Consider the following 27,387-nt stretch of genomic DNA (forward strand, 5'->3'; position numbering starts at 1 on the left):
ATTTGACTGGCGATTCAAAAATGACACTTCGGTCACTAAGGTTGTGCCTTCAAACTTAGAGCATCAAAGCACATGCAGAAAGGCTGTTGCTGCCAACAAGATGCTGCACGATATCAGGAAAACTCGTGATATTAGTGATCAATATTGGGTTGACGATATAACCTGTGATATATGAACAAATGGCAAAACGTCTAAATATGTCATTTCACTGCAACAGTTTAAATAAAAGTCAACATAACTTAACTTACACTCCTACATAGGAGGCCAGCGTCTAACATGAAGGGGTCCATCCCATTGGTCAAATGCATAAAGGGATTTGTTTGATTATTCCAAGCCCCCTTAAGGTTGTTTAAGCACATTTTAAGTAACCATTTATCGTAATTTGCGCCAACGTTTGCGATATGCATATTGCACAGCTTGATATTGCGATAAGGATAGATTTTCTTGTGCAGGCCTAGCTTGTGTTTAGTTGAGCATTGTGAGCCAATTTCCAAGGGAAAGGTTAAAATAAAATTGCTTTTATCAAATAAATTCCATCATCTCTGATTTTTATTCAAGCAGTAAAAGCAGGGAGAAAAATCAAAAATTTAATTTGGAAAGAAATAGTGTGAGATGAAATATTTTTGGCCACATCGCCCCGCTCTACTACACTCTGTCTATTTCCTCATCTTTACCGGGGTGTCTGCACACTACAGGTGCGCAGGTATCACGTGAAAAGCACTAATGGACTCCTTGCTCAGTCCTTAAAATTTTGGGGGTTGTAAAACAAAAGAATCTGTCTGACAAGCCTGCATTTGGCCCACCTGCCCCTTACGTGTCGTAAAGACGTTAACTAAGATCTGTTGCCAGCAGAAAACATTTTTTTCACTTCGGGTTCACTGAGCGGTCTGCGACCTTAATATTTTGTGAAGGGCACCTGTGTGCCTCGTGCAGGTGTGACCATTGTTTGTCACAAGACGGATCTAATGTGGCTTTAGATCCACATTGGCTGGAAAATCACCGTGGTAACAAAGTTTTATGTCCCTATATGGTGTTCAAAGTTTTCCAAAAGCTAAATTATTATTTCTACTCATTCTCAACTGAAAGTGGGGATCCCCCCCCCGCACACACACAAACAAACGCCACACCCCACCCACCCAGGAGGTTTGAGAACAGCTGACCCAAATACAACATTTATTTTTAGGTTTTATCACCAAAAGGAACATTTGATCAAATCCTTGTTTTGCTGGAGTTTCTCATTTTTGTCTTCATGTTTTCTTGTCAGCTGCATCCATTAAATTTGCATTTGCTTCTGTTTTGGCCCCCCAGGATCTCCGGGAGGTCTGGCTCAACTATCCAGCGCACCCCCTGCAGGTAGGTCAGCATGCTTCATCGGTTTTCCTGTGTCCTGCATTGAAACTCATCTCACCTCTAGACCTGAATGAGCCTCCTGTCCTTTAGTGACGTCCAGCCTGAGCTCTGCTAACCGCAGTGAACGGACAGGACTTAGCTCCTCCCTCTCAACTGTTGCTGCTGTCTAAAGTCACATGACCTTCAGTTCTAGGAGCCATGGCCAAAATAGATCAGTAGTTTGGATTTCAATTTTACGTGATTCAATTAGGTCTTGATTGATGTTATTGAAACCAAATTAGTTTAGTTTTCCCAAACTGATGATTGACGTTAAACGGAGGTGGAACTTCCATCAATACGACGATTCATTCCTACAATGAAAACCAAAGGAAAGCTGGCAAATACACGACATTTATTCCAAGAATCCAATGTTCCCATGGACTCGATGAATCGATGCTGCATTTTCAGAGTAAAGAGCGAGGCGACGCCCTTTGCTGTTCTGCTGTCGTCCCCGCCGTCCTCTGCTGCCCGCCGGCGTCCCCGCCGTCCTCTGCTGCACGCCGGCGTCCTCTTATTCTGCGCTCTCTCTCCATCCTCACTCCTAGAGTCACATGATCAGCCCATAAACGTGTCAGCGGTGTTTGTTTGCAATTAGGATTTGGAAGACAAGATCAAAGATGCGCTAACAGGATTACCGTCCTGAAGCCCCTCCAGGGAGCGTCGGGCAGCTCGCTCTGATGTTCGCCAGGAGCGGGCGCTTCTTTAAGCGTATTATTCTATGGGTGTGGGGGCACTGGTGGAGTCGCTGTGTTAAATGTTTCACCTTTGCCGTCTTGCCTGTCTCTGTCGTCGGTGGGTGGTCCAGCCGCCAGGCCCCCCCCCCCGGCCGTGTAATGCCAGCATGGGGTAAACAGTGCACGCGTGGTTTTTTCTGCAGGAGCAGTCGTTAGCTGCTTCTAGGATTCTGCCTCATTACCCCCCATCACTTGTTGCAGTTCTGCTTTTTCTATGGGGGGGGGGTCCGAACAGTGGGTGAACGCCTGTTGAACTGCTAGCCCTTTATAGCATGTTTTTAGCATCTTGACCTTAGGCTTGGAAGTGTCACACCACAGACGTTGATTGTTCCATTTAACCGTAAGAAGTCAAAAGCCTTCTCTCAAAGGCAGGGAGGTGTGGCCCCCTTCCCCTCTAAGGTTGTGCTTAAACTGTGCTGTAGGAGGAGCCAACGAGGGCTGAACTGGCGGCGATGGCAGCTCGCCATGGTGCCTGTAATCACGCAGATCTTTGGCACACCGCTGACGTCTCCTATCAGAGGCACCTCACGGCTCCATGTTTGCTGGGTCTCCTCCAGCACATCCACCCCCCCCCGGCTCTGCCGGATAATCTAGCCCAACGAGGATTACAACATTTCCCCTCGTGTTATCTCCTCCGTTTGCTCCTGGTCATGCCCCCGGAGGGATGGCGAGCACCTCTGCAGGAGATGCCCGTTGTTTCGGTTGCAATTCCTGACATTTGAATGCTTTGTGTTAATTAACTGAAGTCCAAATATAATGCAGGGAGGAGTTTCTGAAGACAAACCAATTAAGATTCTGGGAATAAAAATACATCTGCCCTTTGTGTGCTGACTTGAGATTGAACTTGTCATGACAACAAAGAAAATGCAGAGAAATATAAATGAAAGTATATATTTTTCTTTCTTCTTATTTTCGGGGAGGAGAACCTGACACGGTCATTTGAATTTGCTCAAATCCATCAAATTTAATCTGTAATAATCTATCATGAAACGTGATTATTTTGTGCAGAAATGACAGACTAAGAGGTGCACCACAATGAGACCAATTAGGCCATTCTTACAGGCCAATTAATGCCCCCTATAAGGAAATCCTTGCATTCAACAAACACGCATGTACGTGATTCTCTCATCTAATGAGCGCAGTCATGAGTAAATATTGTTGTTAAAAAGCTTCTCACTCCGTCTACCTCTGAACTATCCGAGCCCCAGAGCTAATGTTGAAACTTTTATCTGCAGCCTTTTCTTTTTTAAAGCACGCAAAAATCCTTCTCTCCAAGCTCATCGAAGTCACGGCGTTCCGCCTCTGATGCAGCCGGCGTGCGAACGAGCACGCAAACCTGGGGCACCACTGAGTCACCAGAGATATTCATTGACTGTAGGAGTCGGCAGATTCAGGAAGGGGAAAAAGACAGATGTTTGTCTCAACACTTAATGACTAAGAAGATCCATCTGCTGCAGATGATCGGTTTGGGTGGGGGCACAGCACAATTACTGACTTTGAACACGCCCTCAAGCTGTACAGGCCAGGGGGGGGGGTTCACTTCACTTAAGCACATTCTCTGACACACTTATGCTAAGCGACTTACACTAGGATTGGAGAAGGGAAACATGCTGCCGGGGGGGCGTACCAAATCTCTCAGAATCAGAATCCTTTTATTGTCATTGTACATGGTGATACAATGAAATTGCAGCAGCCTTGGAGTGATGACGATAAATAAAATAAAACAAAAATATTGTAGCTCACATCTCTAAACAAAAATCTACAGAAACAGGTAAATATTAAACAAATATGAACAAAAAAAGACTGGAAAGAGTTGAGTTGCCGTGAGTGCAGCATAATAAATATAGTGTGTTTTTGCACAGACGTCAGATGTTGCACACATGCGTAGTGGTCAGTTATTTAGCAGTGGTAAAAAGTCAGAGTGGGGTGTAGTTGGTGGAAGTATGTGTATCTGGCGTTTTCCTCCTCACTGAACTACCCCAAAAAGGGAGAAGCAGCAGCTGGTCAGCTGCAAAGCTGGAGTTGACTCAAAGTAGCTGCTAGTCTGAGCAAACAAAGCGGGAATGCTGCAGAAACATCGTGGCATTTGTCCTCCTGAGTGTGGATGTGGCTGCTGCCACACTGCAGACTGGGTCAGCAGCTCTTCCGGGTTATGCTGTAGGCACTACTGCCCTCACAGGTGGATTATGGGACGTCTGCTGGTGAAATACGGCCAAACCAGCACGAAATATGAAGGAGGTGGATCACTCGCTCAACCCTTAAAGAGAGAGAGTGTCCATCTACATTTTTTTCTACGTTCATGCCGCTGTAGATGGGTTGTAGTGAACAAAGTAGGTGTGACGCAGGCGTGTCGTACAGATTTTTAAGTTTTTTAACCCCCCAAATTGCGCTGATGGTTCAAGGAGCCCGTTAGTGCTTTTCACGTGTTACGTGCGCGCTCCTCACTGCAGACTGACTGTTAGAAATGAGGAAATCAGAGTGTAGTTTGTGTCGACGTCCTTCAGACCCACATCCCGTGCGTGCAGCATTGGCATTCGGTCAGTGATTAGCCAGTACTCGCACCTCACTAACGACTAGAGTGTGGCGTAAGGACGCCGTATGACGGCATCACCCCCACGTCATAAGCGTGTGGAATCTTCCATTTTCATGACGTCCTTTGAAGTCCTCTGAGTCTCCACGGTCCGGACAACCCAAAATCCACAGCACCCATACAGCTAAACTGTGAAAAGGGGTGCATGTGACTACGGTCTTAGTCCAGGGGTGGGCTCGGGGGGGGGCACAAAGGGTTCTAACAGTTGATAGACGGGCCGGACCAAGAGCAGATGTGTGCAGTGTTTTGGTAATCCAACCATAACATGGAATCTGGAGGAAAACCTGCTTCAACTTTTCTTGAAAATTATCTCATGTATTTTTTAAAACGGAACACTTTTTATGTCAAAACTGTGACTTTTGTTCTCTTTTTTACTAAAATCACAAATTAGAGAAATGCTGCGTTCATGTGATGCTGGAATGATCAGAAAAATCCCTTTCCAACTCAGAAAACACATGAACTTCAGAAAAACAACAAATCTTTGGACACCACATGAATGCAGAATAACTTGCTGCACCCACATAGAGGTCAGTATATGTGTAGAGCGCCATCTATGGGGAGACTCCACATTCAGAGGGAAAATAAAACATTAATAATGAATATCAGTATAATTTATTCCAGTTTGGCAGGCCAGATTTAATTGTTTAACAGGCCGCGTATAGCTCCCGGGCCTGAGTCCAGGAGGAAATGATCTGGACTGTGCAGGTGTGTCCTTCTGCCCCTCCCCTACCTGAGGACAACACCATCAGCCCAACGGAAAGCAGCGTTTAAACGACGGCGCCCCAGCGTTTCTTCTTCCAGCCTTTAAAGAGCCAAACTTTCCAATCAAAAGCAGGTTTTAATCAATCTTTTTTAGGGATTTTTCCAATCTCTTGCTGAACATTTTCCTCTCAGTCTTTGGTTCTTTGTTGCATTTTCCAGCTTTCCATGAATCCGAGTCTTCATGCTCGGAGTCCTTCGTATTTACATAATGGTATGAAACTTCCCTGCAGTGCTGTAATCTGTCGGAATGATGGATTGCTTTCAGACTTTGTCAACAGTAAAAAATAAAAACGCTAATGTCTGACTTCCATCGGCTTTTTGTCTTTAAGGGAAGCCGTTGTATGAATGTATAATTCAGAGTCCATTAAAAAGTGCAAAACAGGAAAATCTTTCTATTTACTGACATTATACCAATATTCTCCCCAAATGTAACTGGAGGATTTTATCTAAAGAGCACATCAGAAACCCTAAAGAATTCCTGCTGTTGCCCAACTGCTTTAGGGAGAACCCCTCCCCTGCTGACATGAACTCTTCCGATGCCCCTCCCCACAGGTTCAGGAGCCTCAGACCGACCGGCAGCTGATCGAGACGTCTCCGGTTCTGCAGAAGCTGACCTCCTTTGAGGATTCCATCGGCGTGTTTTTCACGCATGTGCGCCTGCTGGCCCGAGCCTTCACCCTCAGGACGGTGGGCTTCAACCACCTCACCCTGTGAGTACAGGAAGCACCAGGCGGCCTCCTCTTCCTCCCACTGCTCTCTATGGAGCTCCTCCCAGCAGCTTCATCTGGAAAGTCCTATTCAAGGTGGAAACTACGGCCCCTTGATGTGTCTTTTCCTAATCTGAGGGTTTCCTGGGCTCGAGACGCTCGAGAACGTCCAGGTCATAACCCCATTGCCTCATGGGAAATGTGGTTTAGGCTATCCAGGTTGCCAGGCGGTTTTTGATTTTTTTTTTTTTTTCTTCATCTTTCACAGCCACACGAAGCTTTGCGGCGCCACGCTTGGCTCCATCCCTGATTTTTCACTTTGCTCACAGTCTGGTTTAAACGCGTCTTCATTAAAGCAGATTTAATTAAGGCTGACGGCGCCGTACCTAAGATAACTCTGTTATTCGCTGGTGTGGTTTCCGCTGTTTTTCTCCATTAATTGCAGTATTTCACAGTGGCGCTGCACTTCTTCGACACTTGCTCTGGAAATTCATTTCCTTCCTCCCTCGCTGGCGCCTGTTATGACATTTCTTCAATAGTCAGGAAAGTTGCAAACTTCTGGAGAGGCGACTTAAATTGATTGGACAGAGAAGGCTTTGGTTTGTTAACAAACAGGCAGCTCCAGTGTCTTAAAAAAGGCTTTTTTTATTTTATTTTTTATAACCTGGGCTTCACTAATGAGATTGTTCACTCTGGTCTGGGGGGTTGGCGTGGGGGCCTCTGATTGTGGGTTATAGTTGCTCCTGAGCTTTTCAGCTCAACACCAGTGAGTTTGACAGCTAAAGCAAATTAGCCTTGGCAGCGCATGTTTGGCATCTTATTGGCGAGCCTCACTCTGTAATTGCTTGCTGAGGTTTGCCACAAGGATATGCGGGCGCGTGCACTTCACTTCACTTCACGCGTGTGACGGACTCCTACACTAATCCATCACTCTAAATGTCAGGAGCTCCTCCTGGTCCAGGGTCAGGGAGTCAGGGGTTTGTCTCCTGACTTTCAGGAGTGCTCACAAGCGAAGAATCCCGACTGCATTTGAACTCGGCGTCTACAGAGTGATCCAGAGCTGGGACGCTGGAGGAGTGAAAGCCATGTTCTGGGGACTGTTTTTGGATTTGACAGATTTTGTACCCCTGCCTTCGCCCACGAGTGACCAGGATAGGCTCCAGCAGCCCCGTGACCCCGAAAGACACAAAACTGGTTTAGAAGATGGATGAATTCATTAAGAACCCGGACCCAAATTACTGACTTGAGACCTGCAGCCCACTTGGACCAAAGGTCACAGCAAAGTAGGTCGCTCTGTCACGATGGAGAGACGAAGGGGTCTGCAGAGGAGGAGACTGGACAGAAGTTTGAGAAGAAACTGAAGACAAGGTGACCTTGAAGCAGCTGGAACCATCAGACAGGAGGCCTGAAGAAACCTCTTCTTCTTTCATTGCTGTTCATTTCATGCTTTACTCTTTTATTCTTTGGAGGTGTGACCAACACGATGGCATTTCTGTGTAAGGTGGTGGTGCTTGATGCCTAAATGTGTTCAATCATTGAGCGCGTGCTATGCAGCAGCAGAAGAGCTGCACGGACGCACAACCTTCTCTGAAGAAGCATGCTTTCAGAAGCATGCAGTTCAGGCAGCTGCAGGTCCGTCCTCTGAGAGCGTTTGTATGAAACAAGAACACCGTTTCCCCCAGAAGCTGCGGGAAAATGTTTGTGATAATCGCCGTTCTTCCCTCTTTTGCAGCCGGTCGGTCGCTGCCTCCTCAGAAGAGCCTTTTAGATCAAAGTCAAAGGCTCCACACTTTACTTCAATCTCTCCCTGCTTGCTGCAGCATTGTGCCTCGGCTGTTAGAGGGAATTAGAGGAGGGGGGGCTCTTTATGGCGTCCCACACAGGAGCACACTCCTGCCTGACCTGCCCCATCTCGTCTTTTTGGCTCCTGCTGGATTTGTAATTACCTCACTTCTGCTCTGCATCTGCTCTCTGGTTGAAAATGGCCTGTTTGGTAAATATGGGGAGTTTCTGCCTCAACACATGTTCAGTTGTCAGCTGCATGCACCCCCCAGCTGATGAGTTTCCCCCTCAGACAAGCTGATGGACAGAGCCTTCTTAACACATTTGCTTTGTTTTTCTGTACATGTTTACCGTCTGTCAGACAGAGCTGAAGACCTGTAACAGTTCCTCTGTGTGTTTGCATCTCCACACAACAGTTAACTAAGGCTAAGGCTCTTTTTTCAGCTTTTTAAATCAGGCATTTAAATAAAATCTCTTACATTTATGCCAATCTTCCTTTTCGAGCTGAAAAACCTTCTTTATTGGGGCTGTAAGGACGTTAAAGATCCACCTTAACGTTTGCATTACCTGCGTCATCAGAACTTCTTTAACTGACACGTGTCTATGGAAGGTTCTCTGATGCGTTCAAGGTCATCATGGTCAAAGCTGTTCTTCATCAGCGCTGCAGATGTGCAGAAATGGACCGATCAGAGTGAGAATTCAGGCTCACCTCTTACCCAGAACCAGAACCAACAGAATTTGGGCCGGCTTTATATAACAGAAAAACAGTTTTTGGAAGCTGTTGGGTTGAGCAGAACCAGAACAATAGAACGGGCATCTGACCAAGAAGGGGTTGAAGCTGAAGCTCTCAATTTAAAGTTCTGCAAGACCTTTGAGGAGGGGGGGGGGGGGGGTGTCTAAAATTAGAATGTAGCTGGGACTATTTCTGTGTGAAAGTCTCTCAATCAGAAGATCTCAGTCTCACGTCTCCAGTCGGATTCTTCAGGATCTACGACGACATCCTGTTCCACCAACTCTTACCACGGACATGAAACATGAGGCGGCGAGCCTCCTTTCTTCTGGCTCCATCCTCTGCCCCCCCCGTCTCCTCCGGAGGAGCTGTGGAGGACACGTGTCCTGCTGCTCCACATACCCTGCCAGCCTGGCACCGCACCAGCCCACATCTGCAGTGCTAATCTATAATTCTGTTTAATTAATGACCATTACACCAGCAGCGTTTGCGTGCCCCCGCCCTCACCGCGCCGCCTGATACTGTGTTGGGGCTCTGACGGCGCCCCCTGCAGTTCTGCTCCTCCTGAGTTTGATGCATCCTGAGATGATGACGCGGCGTTCGATGATGACGCCATCAGGCTAACCCCCCCCCTCCTGTCCTTTTCCAGAGGCCACAACCAGAGGATGGAGTTCCTGGGAGACTCCATCATGCAGCTGGTTGCTACTGAATATCTCTTCATCCACTTCCCAGACCATCATGAAGGACATTTGACGGTAAGATCAAACCTCCGTTTGGCCCGGTTCAGACGCTCCCGGCTCGGATCGGCCTGCATTTGATAACAGTTAGAGATGAAGTGTTGGGTCGGGCTCTCATCTCTGAAAAGGCTTGTTGTGTTTGAGAGATCTCGTCTGGGCCGATCTGAGCAGAAAGTAACGAAGAAAAGTCTGACAGAAGGTCAGATCAGACCACCAATCACCAGAAGAGAACGTCTCAATGAGCTGGAGAGTAGCTTCGGTCAGACAGGATTTAGTTTTAACCACATGAAGCAGCTGTCAATCAAATGAGACGGTGTTCATAACAGTTTTAGCTGAACCTGGAAGCAGAAATGTTGTCCTGAAGGTTATCCAATCACAAGCGAGGAAACAAAAATGCCAAATGTTTCTGCAGTTTTGGTCTGTAACGTTGATCATAGAAAAACTTGAACTTATCTTTAACGTTAAAGACAGAATGAAAACAAAGAATCCAGGAAATCACATGGATTATAAAGAATTCAGTTGTATAAATAAGGATTTGGTCAAAAACAGAAGTTCAGCTCAATACTTTGTAACTCTGGTTGAGAATAGCAGATAAATACTGTATATGGCAGCATGTTCTGATCATCTAAGCTACAAATGAGAAACATTTAAGTGTGTTTATGTCTCTGAAAAAGAAAAGAAGCTTTTGTCTTTATTTCATCCTTTTTATTTCATAATTTGACTCCAGCAGTTAAATAACCTCCTTTAAACCCCGACTTTTTTCTTTCTCTGAAATATAAATCCAATAAATGACTGAAAAAAAAAAGCTTTTAAACACGATTTGGACGTAAATTCACACAGACAACAATATTTCTTTTATTTGTATAACCTACCGTAATATGTTGCTTAAGAGTTTTATAAGTTAGAGATCTATAGGATCTAACTCTATACAAGATCACAAAAGATGTGGAGGTTTCTCTTGAACATATTCCAAAGAATTTCTTTAGGTTAGATGAGACGAGCTTTCATTTCTACATCACAGGCCTTCATGGTATCAGTGAAGCGTCAAAGCTATTCATTTAAGATCCATTCATTATTTCATAAACACATTTGGATCCAGACTTCTTACTTTTCTGCACTTTGATCAACAAACAACAAACCAGCTCTGAGAACAAACAAACGAGCGATTTTTAGATGCTATGAAGATGGACGAGTAAAAGCTCTGAGCTGCTGGGAGGGAGACCAGCCCCCCCCCTTCATGTCTCAGCGGGCAAAAATGACCCACTCTCCATTGACTCTCATATTAAAACAGAAATGACCCTAAAAAACTCTCTTCATGTTGGTTCTCTTCATGAGCACTGTGATGGTGGGGGGGTCGGATTTGACTGCAGAATCCTCTGCTGTGCCGGAGCGGCCAGCATCCTTCCGGTTGAGAGCTCTTCACAGAGGATGGAAGCTCAGAGAGGAGGCGTGATGCTGACCCGTTTGCCGGTAAACACTCAGCCAGGATCAGAGGTCCTTAGTGTCCTGTTTAAAGCCAGCCTTCCTGAAAGCTCCGCTCTGAAGGGAAAACTCCGGGAAAGGAAGAGTAAAGAGACCCCCCCCCCCCCCCATGTTGGGGTGCGACAGTGATATCAATGCAGGCTGAGATCTGGGCTTCTGCTTTCACCTGTTTACGTCGGAAGAAGCTGCATGTTTGCTTTGGTGCTCATGGGGACATTTTCCTCCATTAGTCTGTAACCCCCCCCCCCCCCCCCCCTGCTCTGGTGTGTGATGGGTATTGTCATGAGACAGAATTGTTCATCGGTTTTCAATCAAAACACGTCTTTGTCTGCCTCTTTTTCCCCTGTCAGCCGTCTGTAAAATGAAGCGTTGAACCTGCTCGGCTTTCATGACGGCTCCAAAACACTTTGAAGGTGCACTTCCTGCGGCCATCAGACGGCGTTCGCAGCCCGCCGATGGGAGTGCGAGCGCTCGGGCCTGCAGGGACCTACCAGCCTTAAAATCTCTGCAGCTGCACAGACGTCACTCCCGTAAAAGCCTCCACTCAGAGAGTGCAGCGGTCCCGAGAGTCAGGGGTGGGGGGTGGGGGGGGGGGGGGTTGAAATGGATTTCTGTTTTTGGAAAACGGCCTATTCAACTGTGTTTGATTACAGTTCCACAGTCTGGCATGCTGTGGGGCCTCCACTGTAATAGGAAGCATTTCTGTTGACATGCAATGTCCTTTTCTTACGCCACAACGTTGACGCCTGACTCCGCCCCCTCTCTGTCTGCAGCTCCTCCGCAGCTCTCTGGTCAACAACCGCACACAGGCCAAGGTGGCAGAGGAGCTGGGCATGCAGGAGTTTGCCATCACCAACGACAAAACCAAGCGACCCGTGGCGCTGCGGACCAAGACTCTGGCGGATTTACTGGAGTGTACGTCCAGACCGGTGTCCCCGTGCACCACACTCTTCACCGACCTGCTGTCTGGTGTGGCTGTGACTCTGCTGTCTGTAGACAACAGGAAATACTATGATTGAGATGAGAAGATGTGAAAGTAACCAGGATCAAAAAAAGGCAGGGTTGAATGCTATATCACTGAATGAAAATGAAACTTAAAGGGTAATAATTGGAAAAAGAAGTCCAACAGCGAAACAACACTCGGGTTCAGATCCAATCAGTCCAATACTTACAATATTAGTACATTAGCTACATTACTATCCCTCACAGAGACCCCAAGAAGGCCAGGTTCTTTGTCCTGCTAGTTCTGTTCTCAAGTCACGACCACAGTAAAAGACTTGTCCCAGAGCTGGAGGCGTGATGACCCTCAGCACGTGACGACCAAGCTGGAGGGCTTTCAACAAACCCACAGCAGTCTGTTGCTTCTCGCCACGGCCAACTCCAGAGCGAGACAGTCCAGCCCCTGCTGAGGAGCAAGTTTTCAGATTCCACACAGTGCATGAAGGGAGGCCCAACTATCTCCAGCTGGTGCCGCTCAGCCTCCCCCACGAGCTCCTTCCCACTCAGTTAGTGGAGGTTTCACGTCCTGATGGTCAGACGCCATCTCCGTGGGTTGAGAAGGTGGACACACATTTTCGCCTTCGTATAGGTGGACATGTGTGCTGTTTTGTAGATGCGTGTGGTTGTATTGGTGTGTGTTTATTACTTTTAGTTGTGTGTGGACGTGTGTTTGTGTAATGTGTGTTGTCTGGTCCAAAACTTGAAAAACTGTACATAAATGAGGTTAAGTTTCAAACACAGGAGGAGTTTTTACAAATATACTACTGCTTTTCAGGTCGAGTGAATGACAAAAACTCACATTAACAATAGAAACTGTCAAAAGGCAAGAGGGCTCAAATAATCTGTGTTCAGCTGCTGGACAGGACACACAGTAGACCCCCCCCCCCCCCCCCCCCCCCCCCCCCAGAAGGCTGGTTATGCTGTGAGGCAGCAGTGATTGTCAGGCATCATTTTTATAAGTGCTCTCTTTTGTTGTTGCAGCTTTCATCGCCGCTCTCTACATCGACAAAGATCTGGAGTACGTTCACACCTTCATGAACGTGTGCTTCTTCCCTCGGCTGAAGGTGAGCACCTATTGATGACTAGTCCCCACTTGCACCTTGATCAATGAGTCGCTGAGCAAAGCACATGAAGAAGAGAAAAGGTGCGAGCAGACGATGAGGAGGGAGCTAATGGCCGAGCCCTAATCGATGCAGGCCCTCAAGTGGTACTTGGCTCTTGAATGGCTCTCTGTACAGCAGCTTGGCCTGCTATTTTAGACGTCTTTAATGGAAAAAGCAGCCGCTCAGAGACGGGCGTCGCCGCGTTAATGTTGTTCGCCGCAGCTTCGCCATTGACCGAAGAAGTGCTGCTCAAGTAGAAAGTCAGAGCTCCTGTGGTCAGATGTGAAAATTGAAGAGAGGCTTTTTATCCTCAAGTGTCCAAGTCCAGATTTGGAGAGAAGAGCTGCTTTCTAACTATCACACACACGCACACACACACACACACACACACCCACACACACACACACACACAGCATGGACCTCTCCTTGTGAAGCTGCTGCTCCGGTCTGATATGCCATGCTAATTGCTGTCTTGGTGCTCCTCTCCAGGGAGACTCCCCAACTCTGGAGGAGCTGAGCTTTGTGTCATGGTCGCTGCAAGAGCGCACCTCATTTCCACTTCCAAGAGAGAAGTTGTGAAGCAGCCGGCGCGTCTGCTCGCTGCCTTCTGGAAGCTCCAGTGTCCCACGCTGCGCTGCTTCATTTCAGTTCCATGGAAACAGTCAGAATCAGGGACATGAGCGCTGCCGTCCTCTGTTTCAGGGGTCCGCACCGATGCGTCCGGCATCCCTTAACACATCGTGCCGGCGGACCCCCCCAGAGACGGGGGAAGTGGAATGGAGGGCAAAGGGAGGCAAAGCACAGAAGCAAAAAGAGTAGAGATGGAGGGGTGGAAGCAGTAAAGCGAGAGTGGGGAAGCGCAGGCAGCAGAGGCACTCTTTGTAGAAAATTAATAGGAGCAGACAGTTCTGGATTCAAAGTCTGCCTTTTTATGACAGGCCTGCTTCCCCGTTAATGGAGGGGCTTTTAGAAGTCCCTGCTGGATAAGAGAAATGTATCAGGGCTGCACACCTGGGAGACTCCCAGACGCTTTATTTCTGGCCTGGGATTGGCTTTTGTCTTAAGTAGCCTGTGATTTGTACTCCACATGATGGAGAGCAAATAAGTCGGGCCAAAAGGAGCGCGTAAAAGCGTGGAGAAGAGTGAAATAAAAGCATCGGCGAGCCCCGAGGAAAAATGATGTTTCTGTGCTGCAGGAGTTCATTCTGAACCAGGACTGGAACGACCCCAAATCGCAGCTGCAGCAGTGCTGTTTGACCCTGAGGACCGAGGGCAAGGAGCCCGACATCCCCCTCTACAAGTAAGAGCCGCTGCTACCCGCTATGTTGAGGTGGAACCGGGATTTATCAACAGGACAGTTATCTCTACATGAGTACGAGTAGACTCAAACATCCCCTCATCTGTTATTTACACTACAGTCTCTGCACCGAAAGGGACGCAACTGCATGCTCTGAAAATGAACTCATAAACGCTTTTTGGAATTGGAATACGTTTATGTGAAGCAATCAAAAAATGTAAAGAAGACAAAAAAAATATGTATCTATACATTGAAAAATGAAACTTAGATTGGAAAATGAAATGATCACAAAGTAAAAAAATTAATAAAAATCAAAAGTAAAAGAGGAAAAAGAAACAAACCGATATATGTGAAAACAGGAAGTACCTGCTGGCTCCATAGCCCAAAATCGCGTTGACGTTTCCAGAGAAATACCCAGCTGTCACTCATTCTATTGGTCAAAAGAACCATTCTTGATCGGAAACCTTTGTTCTCAACAATCCTCCAGGTTTTTGTCATATTTTTTCTGTCGTTCAAGTCATAAACCGACCAATCCGACGTCTCAATAAAAGTAGGTGGAGCCTGCTGTCCCCCACGTCCAACGTTCAAAAAACCTTTGACAGATTTCCTGAAGCTCTGCTTTCAAGTGGTAGGGGTGTGGCCTTCCAACAAGCTCACTCCTGAATGGTGAGAGTGGTTGCCATAGAAACGCGGACCAAAAAAACGACAACCCCCAAACCAAACCAATCACTGCTCACTGACAAAGTCTGGCTCCAACATGGCGACGTCCGAAGTGTGAGAGACGGCCTTCTTTTGGGTGGAGTCAGTCCAGTTCTGTGATACAGTCAGTGTTTCGTACAAATGTCAATAATGCTATTCTAATTACTCCTAATCAAACATGGACATATGTAACAAATAGAATTTGATCTATGAAAGTTAGTGGGAGGAAGCAAATGTCTAATATAACCCCACCCACTTTATGTTTATGATTTACAGCAAAAATAACAGTAAAGCCTGAAAGTTCCTGTCATCTGCTGGAATAAAAATGACATTTCTGAAGGAAAAAGTCCATTCCTAGTGTGACTGACAACCATCTAACCGTGTGTGACCTCCTCCTGCATTCATTGTGTTCTGTAGTCAAGTCAAATTCCACCACAGTAAAGAGGGATTGTTAAACTGTCCTTCTTTTATTCTTTGTATTTTTTGTGGCTTCTGTTCTTCCGCTTTGGTCCCTCTTTGATTCTTTAATCTGTTTTCTGTCGGCGTCCTGCCTTTTTTTTTTAACGATGTGCTGTTCCTCTCCAGCATAAACACGTTTGTCCCTGAAAGGCTCTCCATCCCGACCTGAGCTCCTCCTCTCGGAGAGGTCGAGCGTAACGCGCGCTTTAAGCACATTCGGAGGGAAAAACATGGCGCCTCTGAGCATCAGCAGCGGCTGTGTAAAAGTCTGGCTCGTTGTCGTGAACATGTCCAGAGAGACCTCGTGTTTGGCAAAAAGTCAAAGAGCATCTCTGGATGGACTGCTTCTGAGCCGCTCGCTGTGGTGTGTTGGTCGCCATGGTAACTGACAGTTTTTCTATCCGCAAAAGACCAAAAAAAAAGGAGGTCATCCGGAGGCATTATGGCGGTTGGAGGTTTTTGTTCATGGTTAACTCCCTGGCCTGGTGTTTGTTCCTGCTTTTCTCCTCTTCGACTATCATCTGTTTATTTATGGAGGAGCAGAGCAGCTTTCATCGGGTTACCTGTGGTGGAGAGCTGTGACCCCACGGAGCGACCTTCCATCTGGAATCTGGAAGTGTCATAACAGGAAAACGCTTCCATCACTTCCTGCATCGTCACGTCAGCGTTTGGACAAAGTGACGCTCTGGTGTTTGCTTGTAAGTGAGAGGACTCTGCATTATTGATGGAGTGTCATAAGTGACCACCGAGCATAAAAAATGGATGGCTCTCCTGAAATAAGTAAATTGTCTTTGAATAATTTAGCGGAGTCACAGCTGGAGGCGGGGCCGTTTCTGCAGATGTCAGCATGACGGACAGCGGTCTGGAATCGGTTGTTTTTCTTTGCTCTAAAGTTGATCTGTTAATGAGCAGAGACGCACAGACACCTTTGGATTTCCCTCCTTGTTGCTCCTCTAGTGCGCCACAGCGTCATCGTTTATCCTGCTGTCTGCAGATGAGTGTGTGTGTGGGGGGGGGACTGTGGGAGGCTTTAAAATTCGTCACCCCCCCACCCTCGGACGGCCTCCTGGCGTTTTGCTGTAACTGAAAACCCCGTCTCTGACCGTCCACGTCCTCTTTGGAGCTTTATGTGCTTTATTTCTCAATGTGCCCCCCTCCCTCGTGTACATTTGCAGGACCCTTCAGACGGTGGGGCCCTCGCACGCCCGCACGTACACGGTGGCGGTCTACTTTAAGGGGGAGCGCATCGGCTGTGGCAAAGGCCCGAGGTGAGTGAGCCTGCAGGAGGCGCTGTGCTGGGGAGTCACTCTATATTTGATGATATGTGTTCCATGGGGGGGTACTGCACACTTTTTTGTAAAGAAGGGGCCTTTCATTGGGGGGGGGGGGGGGGGGGGGGGCCTTTGACGACTCACTTTTTTTGCGTTTCTGAGACTTAAGCCCCGCCCTCCTCAGCTTCACGAAGAAGCTCCAGTCTGGGAAGCCCCCAGGTTCCTCTGAGGGGGGGGTTTCTAAAAATGTCTCCATTTCTCTGTTCCAGTATCCAGCAGGCAGAAATGGGGGCCGCGATGGACGCACTGGAAAAATGTGAGTATCACACCTGAAGCCATGAATGCACAGGTCCTTTGTGAAGCCCCGCCCACTCAACAGCGTGATCTCATGCAGTGATCGTACCTGAAACTGGAAAAGCTTTCCTGCAGAGTGGAACCTTGTTTGCCCCCCCCCCCCCCCCCCCCCTTATAGAAGGCATTTGTATTATCAAAGCTAGTTCTCTTAACCCCACACCACCACCACCCAGTGCACCCTCCCCATCTTCCTTCTTTTCTCCTCCCCTAATTCTTCCCAGTTCATCTCCTCAGTGCCCCCCCCACCACCCGTCATCATGATTGATAGATGCTCATTGCTGGTAAATGAACCCCCTCCCCCTCATAAATTGCTGTTTCATGTGACTGGATTAGCGATGCCTTTTCAAAGGTCACTTCATTAAACTTCGGTTTTGCAGGGGGGTGGGGGGTCTCAGCACCTCACTGTCATGGGTGTGCGGGGGGGGGTTCTGACCGTCTGTGAGTGTAGACACACACGCACACATTTTACCTTTGATGCTGAAGATCAAGCAGGAAGTGTATTTTTAAGAAACCGGGCTGTGGAATCGAACCTTTCCGTCCCAGGGCACATAACGTGGCGTCAGACCACCGAGCTGATGCTCAAGGGGCGATTTGGACTTTAAATCTTCGTTTTCCTGCAGCTCCTGATCATCAGTAAGCTCAGCTTTTAGCTGCAGAAGAACCGCAGACGTTCATGAGAACATGAGCAGACGCTCAGGCAGAGGAGCAGGAACCTTCATGTTGGGACTGGACCTGAGGGCTTCTGTCATCCTCACAGCTGTTCCTCACGGTTCTGATGGATCATCTTGTGCCAACGTGAAGGAACGGGTTTGTGGCGTGCCGCAGAAGCCACGCCCTCTGCTCTTGGAGTCACATGGTCTCCAGTGTGGATGTCAAAGGCCCGGCTTCATTTGTCGACATAGTGGGAGTAATCGGGGACATTCGCCTGGGTGTCATGTAATTCCTCATCGATTATCTCATTGGGCCGGGGATCGGGCGGCGGCGGTGGCGGCGGCGGGGCTCCTGTTCCGCCTGCTGGTGTTGGGCTGTGATGGAGAACGTGTCAGGATTCATTTCCATGTTTTATTTAAAGCCTGCTGCAGTTCCAGCTTTGAGCTTTTCCTGGCTGACAGGCTCTGCGGCTGCAGCCATGTCAGGGAGGTGAAAGACACGGCTGTGTTCAGTCAGACAGCTCATTAAAGACACCCGGCCCGTGTTTGCCGCGCGTGCTGTCTGCAGCCCATCCGCTGGTGGCTCGGGCTGCTTCACATTTCATTATGGGATGGCGCTGCGTTTTGACAGTCTCCTGCCTGTATCTGTCAGCGCAGGATTAAATGTTAACCAGGCCTGGACCGGGAGAAACACGAGTGCAAACAACCCGGGAGGAGCAGGCCGGACAAGTCGACGGGAGGGGGGGCCCCCACCTGTATGCCCTCCCAGGTTCAAGGGGTGTGAAAAATGCGCCGCTCTGTCTCCTGCACGGCGTGATGTGAATGGTCATGCATTCAGGACTCTCACTTGTAAAGCGTTAACGTCGGTGTCTTATAACGCCGTTAATCCAACGCTCGCCCCCCCATAATGAGATGAAACCCGGCCCTTCAGCTGCTCCGTGCGCGGGTATCACCGTGGCCCCTCCCTCCTCTGCAGAGTTCCAACATAAATGGCGCTTCAAGCAACTTACCATTATGCATGGAGGTTCCTGTGCGACCATCAGTCGAGAGTGAGCGCATCCACGACGAGGTCGCGGGGGAATCGACCTCCGGTTCACTGTGAGCCAGCCAAAGGTCAAAGAAAACAGATGATTTAACGTGTCTGTGTGGTTTACTCTCCAAAGGCAGGAAGCTGCAAAACTTTTGTCTTGCTTGGGTAGCTAAAATATTAACTGATGATGTCACATTTTTCTTCAATTTAATTGAACTTTGTTTTCTTTGCTTGATAAAACTTCAGGGAGCTATTTATTGACCTTATATACGACACGCTGCAACGAGAAGCTCCAGTGTTTTCTTTTGGTTTCAAGTTTTCACAAAGAGATTTCATTTACGTGGAAGTTTTACTTCATTTATTTTCAGGTAACTCTTTATTTCACTAGGAAAAAAAAACCTAATAGAAGTTGCTGCTGAGCCTGTTACTCCCTGCACTTTTAATTTGCTTTATTTCCTTTTTTCAAACAAAGTCAGCCGTTTGTTTTATTGTAAATCTCGATGCCGATATTTTTACTTCGACTGTAAATGAACACCAGCTCCAAAAATCGGTTACTCGTCGGCTGCTGATGGTCGTCCCTGAAAACAAATCAGCCTGTCTGTCCATCTCTACATCAGTGTGTGAGTAGCTCCGCCCCCCCAGAAACACCTGTTTCCTTCAGCAGGCGGATTCTCCTTTAAGAGCTGCAACAGGGACGAGAGTCAGAGCTTCTCCAGCGGGTCCTTCCGGAGTCGTCTCCCATCAGAACGGCTGCTGATTTCCATGTTTGAAAAGCAATATGTAGTTTTCCCCCTCAGTGTGGTGGAAATCCCTTTCTGCGGGACGTCATGCGTGCAGCCTCTCCGTTTTAATGGGATGCTGCTGTTATCCTGCTCTTCTCCTACTGTTGCCATAATGACAAATTAGAGTGCTGCAACCAGAAGAATACATTATCCTTTCCTCGCCACCAGCCCAACACGTGTTGTATGTAAATTGCAGGTTTGGCAGCGTTGCACAGAACACTCTTGAGCTTGAGAACATGAATAGTTTGCTGACAGACAAACCCTGCTTGGCTGCTGGTTAAAGAATGGGCTTGTTCTGGAGCCGGAGCCGCTGCCAGCGATGCTGCTGACAGAAGAGGGTAAAAATAACCGGGGTTTTTAAGTTTCCGAGCTCACTGCTGTCATGTGTTCATCACATGCTAATGAAGGGAAGCTGCTGCACATCTACCACTGAGAGGACGGAGCAGCAGATTTAGATGCAGTTTTGAAGCTACTTCTCACACATCAGAGGAGTTCTGGAACAGCTCATGAGAGGAGGGTCTGATGAGCTCAGAGGGCAGCTGCCCCTCTCTGCCCCCCCGTTAAAGGCCTTTCTAAAGCTCGCCGTCAGCGTCAGACACTCGCATGATTCAGATTAACCAGTCGGTAAAAAGCACTTCACCTTGTTTTCATAATTTCCCCTTCGTACTGCGCTTTCAAGCCTAAATTCCCGTCTTTCCCGCCTCCAGCTAGTTCAAAATTCACCGGCCCGCCCATTTAGGGGGGGGGCAGACGGTGGGAGCCCATCACGCTCTCTTGACTGGCTCTCTTTCCAGGATTTAACTTGTGGATTTTAAATGTTTGAACTGTCTGGCACCTCAGCATCTTTCAGAGCTTCTACATGTTTATCGTCCACGTTGAGTCCTGAGATCCAGAGATCAAACTCTTTAAACGGACTCGGCTTGTGACTCGGGGAGGCGGAGCCTTTTCAGCTGCAGCTCCTGAACTCTGGAAGGTTCTCGTCTTGTCTGTGAGCTCTGCCAGAACAACAACTCATCTCTTCACTCTGGTGTTTAACTGCAGTCAGCAAATCTAGAGGGCCAGCTTGTTGCTTTTGTTAATTCTATTGTTTCTTTGATGTAGGATATTGTTTAGTTATTATATTTATATTTGCACTTTATTTGCCTCTGCTTTTATAAGTGCTCTACAAACCTAAATTGATGGATACAAAGCAGTAACAAACATAGGATATTCATAGATATTTTCAGTGTAAAAATGTTATTAAAGCACATTTTTTCCCATGTGACCAAAAACACCAAATGGCTGCTATGGAGATGAAAGCAACCGAAATGCTGCCATTTAGAAAAATGTTGGGGCATTTTTAGAAATCATCAGAATGTAAATCCTGTGATGAATGATGGACGCCTGTTGACTGTCAGGTGATAAACGTTTGGCTTTAGTTTTGATGGACAGCAGCTCTTTAATCTCAGCCTTTAGGGGCCAAACACCAAACAGATTTTCTTTGCAGGTTGTCTTCTTGTTGGAAAAGTGTAGATTCAGAAGTTTTACGTGTGCCTTTTTCTAGAAGTGATAACGTTGTTGAAGCTTTAGTGACGATCTGCTGATCAGAGAAAGACTGCAGATCTTTGGCAGAACGGTCCAGTTCAGACATTTCAGGAACATGAACCAACAGATTTTTGTTCTGGTGTCTGGATGAGGAAGAGATTGCTCCTCAGCAAAGGTCAGCTGATGGCCTCAGGGTTCCTGCTTCACAAGAACATCTACCCGGATCCTGTTTTTACAAAGTACTTCATTCATGGACGTTTTTAATCGACAATGTTTGTGTATTTCTGTTGGTTTTGTGAGTCTGCATGAATGGAAACTGAAAGGAGACGTTAATGAGAGGTTAGAGTTCTCCGCATTCATCCGTCAGCGTTTCCTTCAGACTGCAGCCCCTTTATGTCCCGTTTAATGTTTAGCAGCAACGATGTCAAGAAAAACTCTGCTTCTTAGGTCGTAGGCTGTAGAGATATTCACAACCAAATGAAATTAGACCTTTTTCTTTCTAGATCTGCTTAAAAAAGCTCCTCTGGCGTGTTCTAGGTTTGTCCCCCTCATGAACCCCAACTGATCTCATAACGGTTCAGCAGACAAGGAGACTCCGGTGGTCCGTTTGCATGGTCAAGGTTGTGATGTCTTTAGGGGGTGCTACAGAGAATCCTCCATCTTACTCTGCATCCTCTGCCCTCATGTCCTCCTCCTCTACATCCATGAACCTCCTCTTTGGTCCTCCTGGAATCTCCAGCCTCAGCACCCTTTCTCCAACATCATCATTGTTCATCTCCGTCTGCTTCCCTGCATGGATCTCCAGAACATCCACCATGATCTGTTCCTCTGATGGACCCATCCTGGTCCCAAAGAGGACCTCAGCATCTTCATCTCTGCTGCCTCCAGCTCTGGATCAGAGTCTCTAAACCAACAACATGGCTGCGGTCACCACAGTCTTCTTCACCTTTCCCTTGGTCACACATCCCACCTTCAACGGCGTCAACCGTCTTCCACCTGTTCCAACCTGCTTGGACACACCTCCACTTTCTCCATACTTTTCTCTTCGTGCACAGACTTCCTCTCCAACTAACGGTTGTCCAACCTGCAGACCAGCAGCTCCGGTTCCTGCAGTTGATACACTTTGGAGCAAAGATGGATGCTGTCATGGCCGACTCGGTTCATTTCACTCTTAGTGAAATAGTTTCTGCGACTAAAGATGAAGACTATCAGTCATTGATTATTAACTATTAAAGAATAGATCGTATAGAGGTTTATCATTTTAACGAGTTTGTGTTTCGTAGATGCGCTGAGGGTATCTTTTCCCCTCGGCCAGCAGGGGGCGCTGTAGTTCAGTTTACTTCTGGCAGTGTTTTAGTGTCTGTGGCCTTCTGGAATTCCAATATCCTGAATATCAGGGTAAATTTGACTGTGATGCTCAGTAAAGACATTGCAGCTCCTGCTTCTGCGTAAAGCAGATCATCCATTATTACAGTGAAGACACGGGTCATCACAGGACGCATTAGCTCTGACAGACGGTCCTGCAGCACCGAGCTCACCAACACGCTCGGAGAATAGACTCCTGAACATCTTCTCAGGGCCGAGGCTGGTCTTAAACCTCCACATGTCACATGTTACCTCTAACATAGAAGAAACTGGTAAAGGTGTGTATGGTGCTGGTGCTCAGTGGACAGAAGAACAGGCTGGTTGGTTCTGAGCCCGGTTCTGTCTTCACTCCTCCTCTCCCGGTGGTGGAGGAGGTTCTTGGTGGTAATTTGCTTATTATTCTATTTGCATTCAGTCTGAGGAGTTTAATGAGGCGTTTTGAGGCTGTACATTATATTTTCAGTTCCTGACATTATTAAAGCTGAGGGAAGCGGCTCAGACTGGAGTCATTATACATCTGTTCACTGAAACCTGACATTTTGGAGACGAGAGGCGTTCAAGGACAGCGACTGTGGAAGCCGCTTCACCCGCCTGACCCTGACTTCTTACATATTTCTGTGTTCATTTTTAATTCATTCTAGTTCATACAATGATTGTTGCTGCCGTTGGCCTTTCAGCTGGTCGCCCTGCAGCCCCCGCCTCTTTGCCTAAACAGACAGTAGTTTGTGTCTTTGGTGGGACGTTCAGGGACTTGGTTTGCTTCTTCAGACTTGCACTGGGCTTCAGTGAGCAGGAAGCGGCTGCCAGAGCAGCCGTCATGTTGAAGGGTGAGTGGAAGCTTTGAGAGGAAGAAGTGACATGAAAGCAGGAAGAAGATCAAAGCTGCAGGAGGAACTCCTCCTTTTGTCGGATGTCTCTTTCCTGCTGCAGACCTCATGAAGAGGCTGTTGTGCTGAAACCAGACACGGCTTGTTTAATGTTTCATTACTTCCTGATTAGTGGAAAAATAATTCATCTGAAACAAAGATGTCGGCCGTTTCCCCTCCTGTGAGCTGACGCCATGCGATGCAGCGGCGGCGGTCTGAACGCAGGTGGATGTTGTCACCTGGCTGGACTCTCATCACACCTCTGTGCTTCCCGTCTTGATGGGTTCTCCTCTGTGTCCCGCCCTGCCTCTTCCCGCTCCAGATAACTTCCCACAGATGGCTCATCAGAAGCGCTTCATCGAGCGGAAATACCGACAGGAGCTGAAGGAGATGAGACGGGAGCGGGAGCGGCAGGAGAAGGAGAGCGACGAGGCGGAGGAGTGCAGGAAGTGACAGCGGTCAGGACCAGCCAAACCTGCAGCTCCTGCAACAAAGACTGGGGGGAGCCTCCGGGCCCCCCCGCCTGCTGTGTGAAGGAGTCTCACGACAGCAGGAGGTACAGAAACGACTCTGAATGGAAAACGAAAATGCTAATAAAGTTTAGGATTTTAGTTTTCATTGTTTTTCTTTGTAGTTCTCTAATAGAAAAGAGAAAGAGGGTTGAGCCAATCACACTTCACTTCCCCATCTGTCTCACATCTGCCACTCCTCCACTAATAATCAAAAATGTCATTTTTTTCCTTCATTTATTTGATGCTCTCACTAAATCTGATTGGCTGCCTAACAGATCTTAATTATAGATTGTCTAATTAACAATTTCCCGCGCTCGGTAGCCTCTGGATCCTGCTATTTAACAGCTGCAGACATATTAATAATAATCTGTCTTCGACTTGAGTCTTTTACGCTGAGATTTATTGTAGATCATGTGAGACTCCTGGGAGGCCCGTGGCTGCTGTCACGTTTGTCACGTTGTGGATTTCCTGCTGTTTGTCCAGAAGAACGTCACACAAAGGAAGGGCTTTTTAAAGAGATTTAATTGTCATATAAATATCCAGTACAAAATATCACGGTTTACAAAGCAGTGTGATGGACGGCCCCTCCTCCACCACAGCCTCTCCGTTTCTACAAGAACTACACGGGAACACCACGCAGAGCTGAACCCAGCATCAACAACCAAACATCTAGGCTTTCTGGAGCAACCCCGCCCTAAAACACAAGGAGGAATCAGACGCGGGGGCGTGGCCAGCGCTCAGCGGCCGCTCTCCTGTCCAATAGAAGCACGTGGGCGTGATGTGCCGGCGGCCCGTACCCAAACAGTCAAATACGGAATCTAAAAACGTTGATTTCCTGTGGTGGAGCCGTTTCCAGCAGCAGATGATATGACATCGCCACCCGGTCCATTCAGCGGGCTGGGGGGGGGTGAACGTCAGCCTCTGCACAGGTGGACCTTTAAAGTGAGAGCAGCCCCCCCTTAACCTCACAGGAGCTCCAGCAGGAAGCTGGCAGTGCTGCTGCTTTAACATCCTTTATTTCTAAATCAGCTCTAAAAGCTGCGGCGTCCTCCTGGAAGAGACGACCTTCTCCGTGAGACAAGGACGCCATTATGTGTCTGCAAGCAGAGCGTCTTGATGGTCCCTCAGGAAATCAGCTCACCCCCCCCACTCCACTCCACGGACTGAGCTCCTGAAAGGAAAGTACTGCTGCTCTTCTGCTGTTTGGCATCTTTCTGCTGCAATACTGGGGAAAATATCTGCCCCCCCCTCTTCCAGATGATTGTTTGCATGCCTCAGTCCAACCGCTGAATTCAGACTTTTATTGTGGAAATATGCAAACATGAGGGAAGTAGGAGCAGATCTGAGATGATTTGAACTATAAAGGGAATGTGTCCACCTCTGCTTTCTTCCCATCCTGTAAATAACCCCCCCCCCCCCCCCCCCCCCCCCTACACCACCACCACCACAAATTCAAGAGCAAATGTTTCAGAAAAACATTTGAGGAACACGTCTGGAGTAAAACCAAGAGTTCTCTTCTTGGTTATTTAGGAGAAGAATGATGATATTTTTAATCTAAAATTATTGTTGATTCAAAAAATGAAGTGGGGGGGGGGCAGTTACTTTTTCCTCTGAGAGCAGAACTTCACATATTAAAGTATTTCAAAAGTGTGTTTTATGCCGGCTGTGACTGGATAATATTAATATATATTAATATAAACGTTCTCCTACATTCCTGTTTGCAGGTTGAAATGAACCCCAAAAAACGATTTCTATTTGGTTTTTAATGTAGTGAACCAACCTGCTGCATTGATTTCTCAGCGTCTGGACAGACGGTAGATTTTCTTTTAAAATTTAAGGCAACGCTGTAGAATCTGTTCAAGGGCAGATGAAATCATTCAGTATTTTCCATCTCTTCAGGTAAGAAATACAATTTGGAAAAGTTTAAAATGACATTTCAACTTTTCACGTCTTAGAATTTGCTGGATGTTAGGACTTATGACTCCGATCGTCTTTTTTTTTTTTTTTTACCAAACAGCGGCTTTGACAAAGACCCTCATCAACAAGGAAACATTCGGCTCACCTGCTTCCTACACCTGTGGCTGAGTGGAGATGAAAGATCAGACAATGTCAAAGTAAAAGCTGCAGCCCTGAACGTCCTTTAGCGCAACTTTCCGATGGCAGCAACAGTGATCCCCAGTGGAGGAGGGGCAGGTGTCCTCCGGAGTGGGGGGTAGATTGGAGGATAGAAATCCCTAGAAAAGAAAACAGCTGTACAGCGTTCTGTTTCATGTTACCGTACATACACAAGCTAAGGTAGAACTCACAATATGCAGCATGTTTTTGTTCCAGAAACACTGAAAAATACATAGGCATATCTGTTGGTTTACAAAACTGCTTGTTGAACAAGTCCCGCCAGGCAGCTTTGGAAAAACAAAAACATCAGTATAGATATATATTCGGGTGTGGTCTACACCCAATATACACACGAAAAAAAGTCTCGACACAAAAGTCTTTTACTTGGTCCTCGCAAAAACGAACACTGAGTGGACACACAAAGCCTACGCCGGTCACCGCATCCAGCCCGTTGGCGGTTCTGCTCGTCACAAACTCACAACAATCTCCTGAAAGTTATCCTTCCCTCGTCTCAGGGGCGGGTTCTCGTTAGGAATCACTGTCGTCCCCCCCGTACATGTCTGCCAGTTTCTTGAAACGGGGGCTCCACTCGCTCAGGTAGTTGTAGTCCTGGTCGCCGTCGGTGGTCACCGATTCCAGCGAACTCAGGGACTCGGCCACCGAGCCATTGCCCTCATAGGCGTAGGTCGCCAAGGAATCGTAAGGCGGCGCCGTTGGGTCACTGTCGTTGTCCTGGAGCCTCTGGGTGATGAAGTCCCTCACGTCCCCGTTATTGTCCCGGGACGGGGGCAGCACAGGCCGTCTCACTTGGGGGTAGAAGGTCTCAGGGACTATGTCCCTCCTCTGTTTACTGTCCTCGATGGCCTCTGGGTTGCGCAGCGTGCCGATATCAAAGGCCTGCGTGTCCTCCTCTCCTCCGCCTTCATCGTTGTAGCTGACAACGTTGTCTCTGACATCCTCTTTGGAGATGATCAGAGGCTCCTTCTTCCTCTGCCTCCTCAGGGCAGCAAACAGCACCACGATCACTGCAGGGAGAACAAACACAAGGAGAACAAACAACACACTTTGGTGACTTCTGCTGGTCTGTCTTTGCTCTCTACCAGCTCTGAAGGACAGCTGTGATCCAGAGGGAGTCTGTTGATGTTGCATTTGTGTTCTGGTGCTTTGACTGTAGAAACAGGCTGTGATAGCACATGGATGCATTATGCATCTTAGCCAGCGCAGAGCTGTTTAAGAACACGAAGGAGGTCGGCTGAAGGACACAGCAGACGGCCCTGAACGTGAGCAGCTCTTGTTGTTTTGGACTGTATTTTGTTTTTGGGTGATGGTAGGAACTTCGTACCACCTCTTTAGGTAAATATCAGACTTTCATAATGCATAAACATTTTTGTGGTTTGATATACAGAAACCGTCATAGCTGCTGTTGCGTCAGACATCTTCAAATCTCA

The 27,387-nt window shown here is 47.6% G+C and overlaps 2 protein-coding genes across 5 annotated transcripts in view; one reads left to right on the forward strand and one right to left on the reverse strand.

Annotated features, from left to right (window-relative positions):
- Positions 1-26,154, forward strand: part of drosha (drosha ribonuclease III) — an 81,227-nt gene extending 55,073 nt beyond the window's left edge. Inside the window, exons 24-33 of one of the 4 annotated variants that reach the window (XR_002872361.1) lie at positions 1,309-1,353; positions 6,028-6,185; positions 9,344-9,449; positions 11,687-11,828; positions 12,894-12,976; positions 14,212-14,315; positions 16,646-16,738; positions 17,011-17,057; positions 23,635-23,868; positions 25,842-26,154. Coding sequence is in view for 2 of the 4 variants with exons in the window: in XM_023950263.1 (XP_023806031.1) it covers positions 1,309-1,353; positions 6,028-6,185; positions 9,344-9,449; positions 11,687-11,828; positions 12,894-12,976; positions 14,212-14,315; positions 16,646-16,738; positions 17,011-17,057; positions 23,635-23,765 (909 nt within the window). In the remaining 2 variants the exon portion in view is untranslated. Of the gene's footprint in view, positions 1-1,308; positions 1,354-6,027; positions 6,186-9,343; positions 9,450-11,686; positions 11,829-12,893; positions 12,977-14,211; positions 14,316-16,645; positions 16,739-17,010; positions 17,058-23,634; positions 23,924-24,232; positions 25,260-25,841 lie in introns of those variants that run through there. The other 3 variants (XR_002872362.1, XM_023950263.1, XM_023950262.1) reach the window with 3 other exon arrangements.
- The window catches only part of cdh6 (cadherin 6), a 59,685-nt gene continuing 56,629 nt past the window's right edge, over positions 24,332-27,387 (reverse strand). The window contains exon 12 of the mRNA XM_020712466.2: positions 24,332-26,964. Within this exon, the coding sequence (XP_020568125.1) occupies positions 26,468-26,964 (497 nt within the window). The 3' untranslated portion in view covers positions 24,332-26,467. The remainder of the gene's footprint in view (positions 26,965-27,387) is intronic.

This window comes from Oryzias latipes, chromosome 20 (assembly GCF_002234675.1).
Source record: "Oryzias latipes chromosome 20, ASM223467v1".
Taxonomy (NCBI): domain Eukaryota; kingdom Metazoa; phylum Chordata; class Actinopteri; order Beloniformes; family Adrianichthyidae; genus Oryzias; species Oryzias latipes.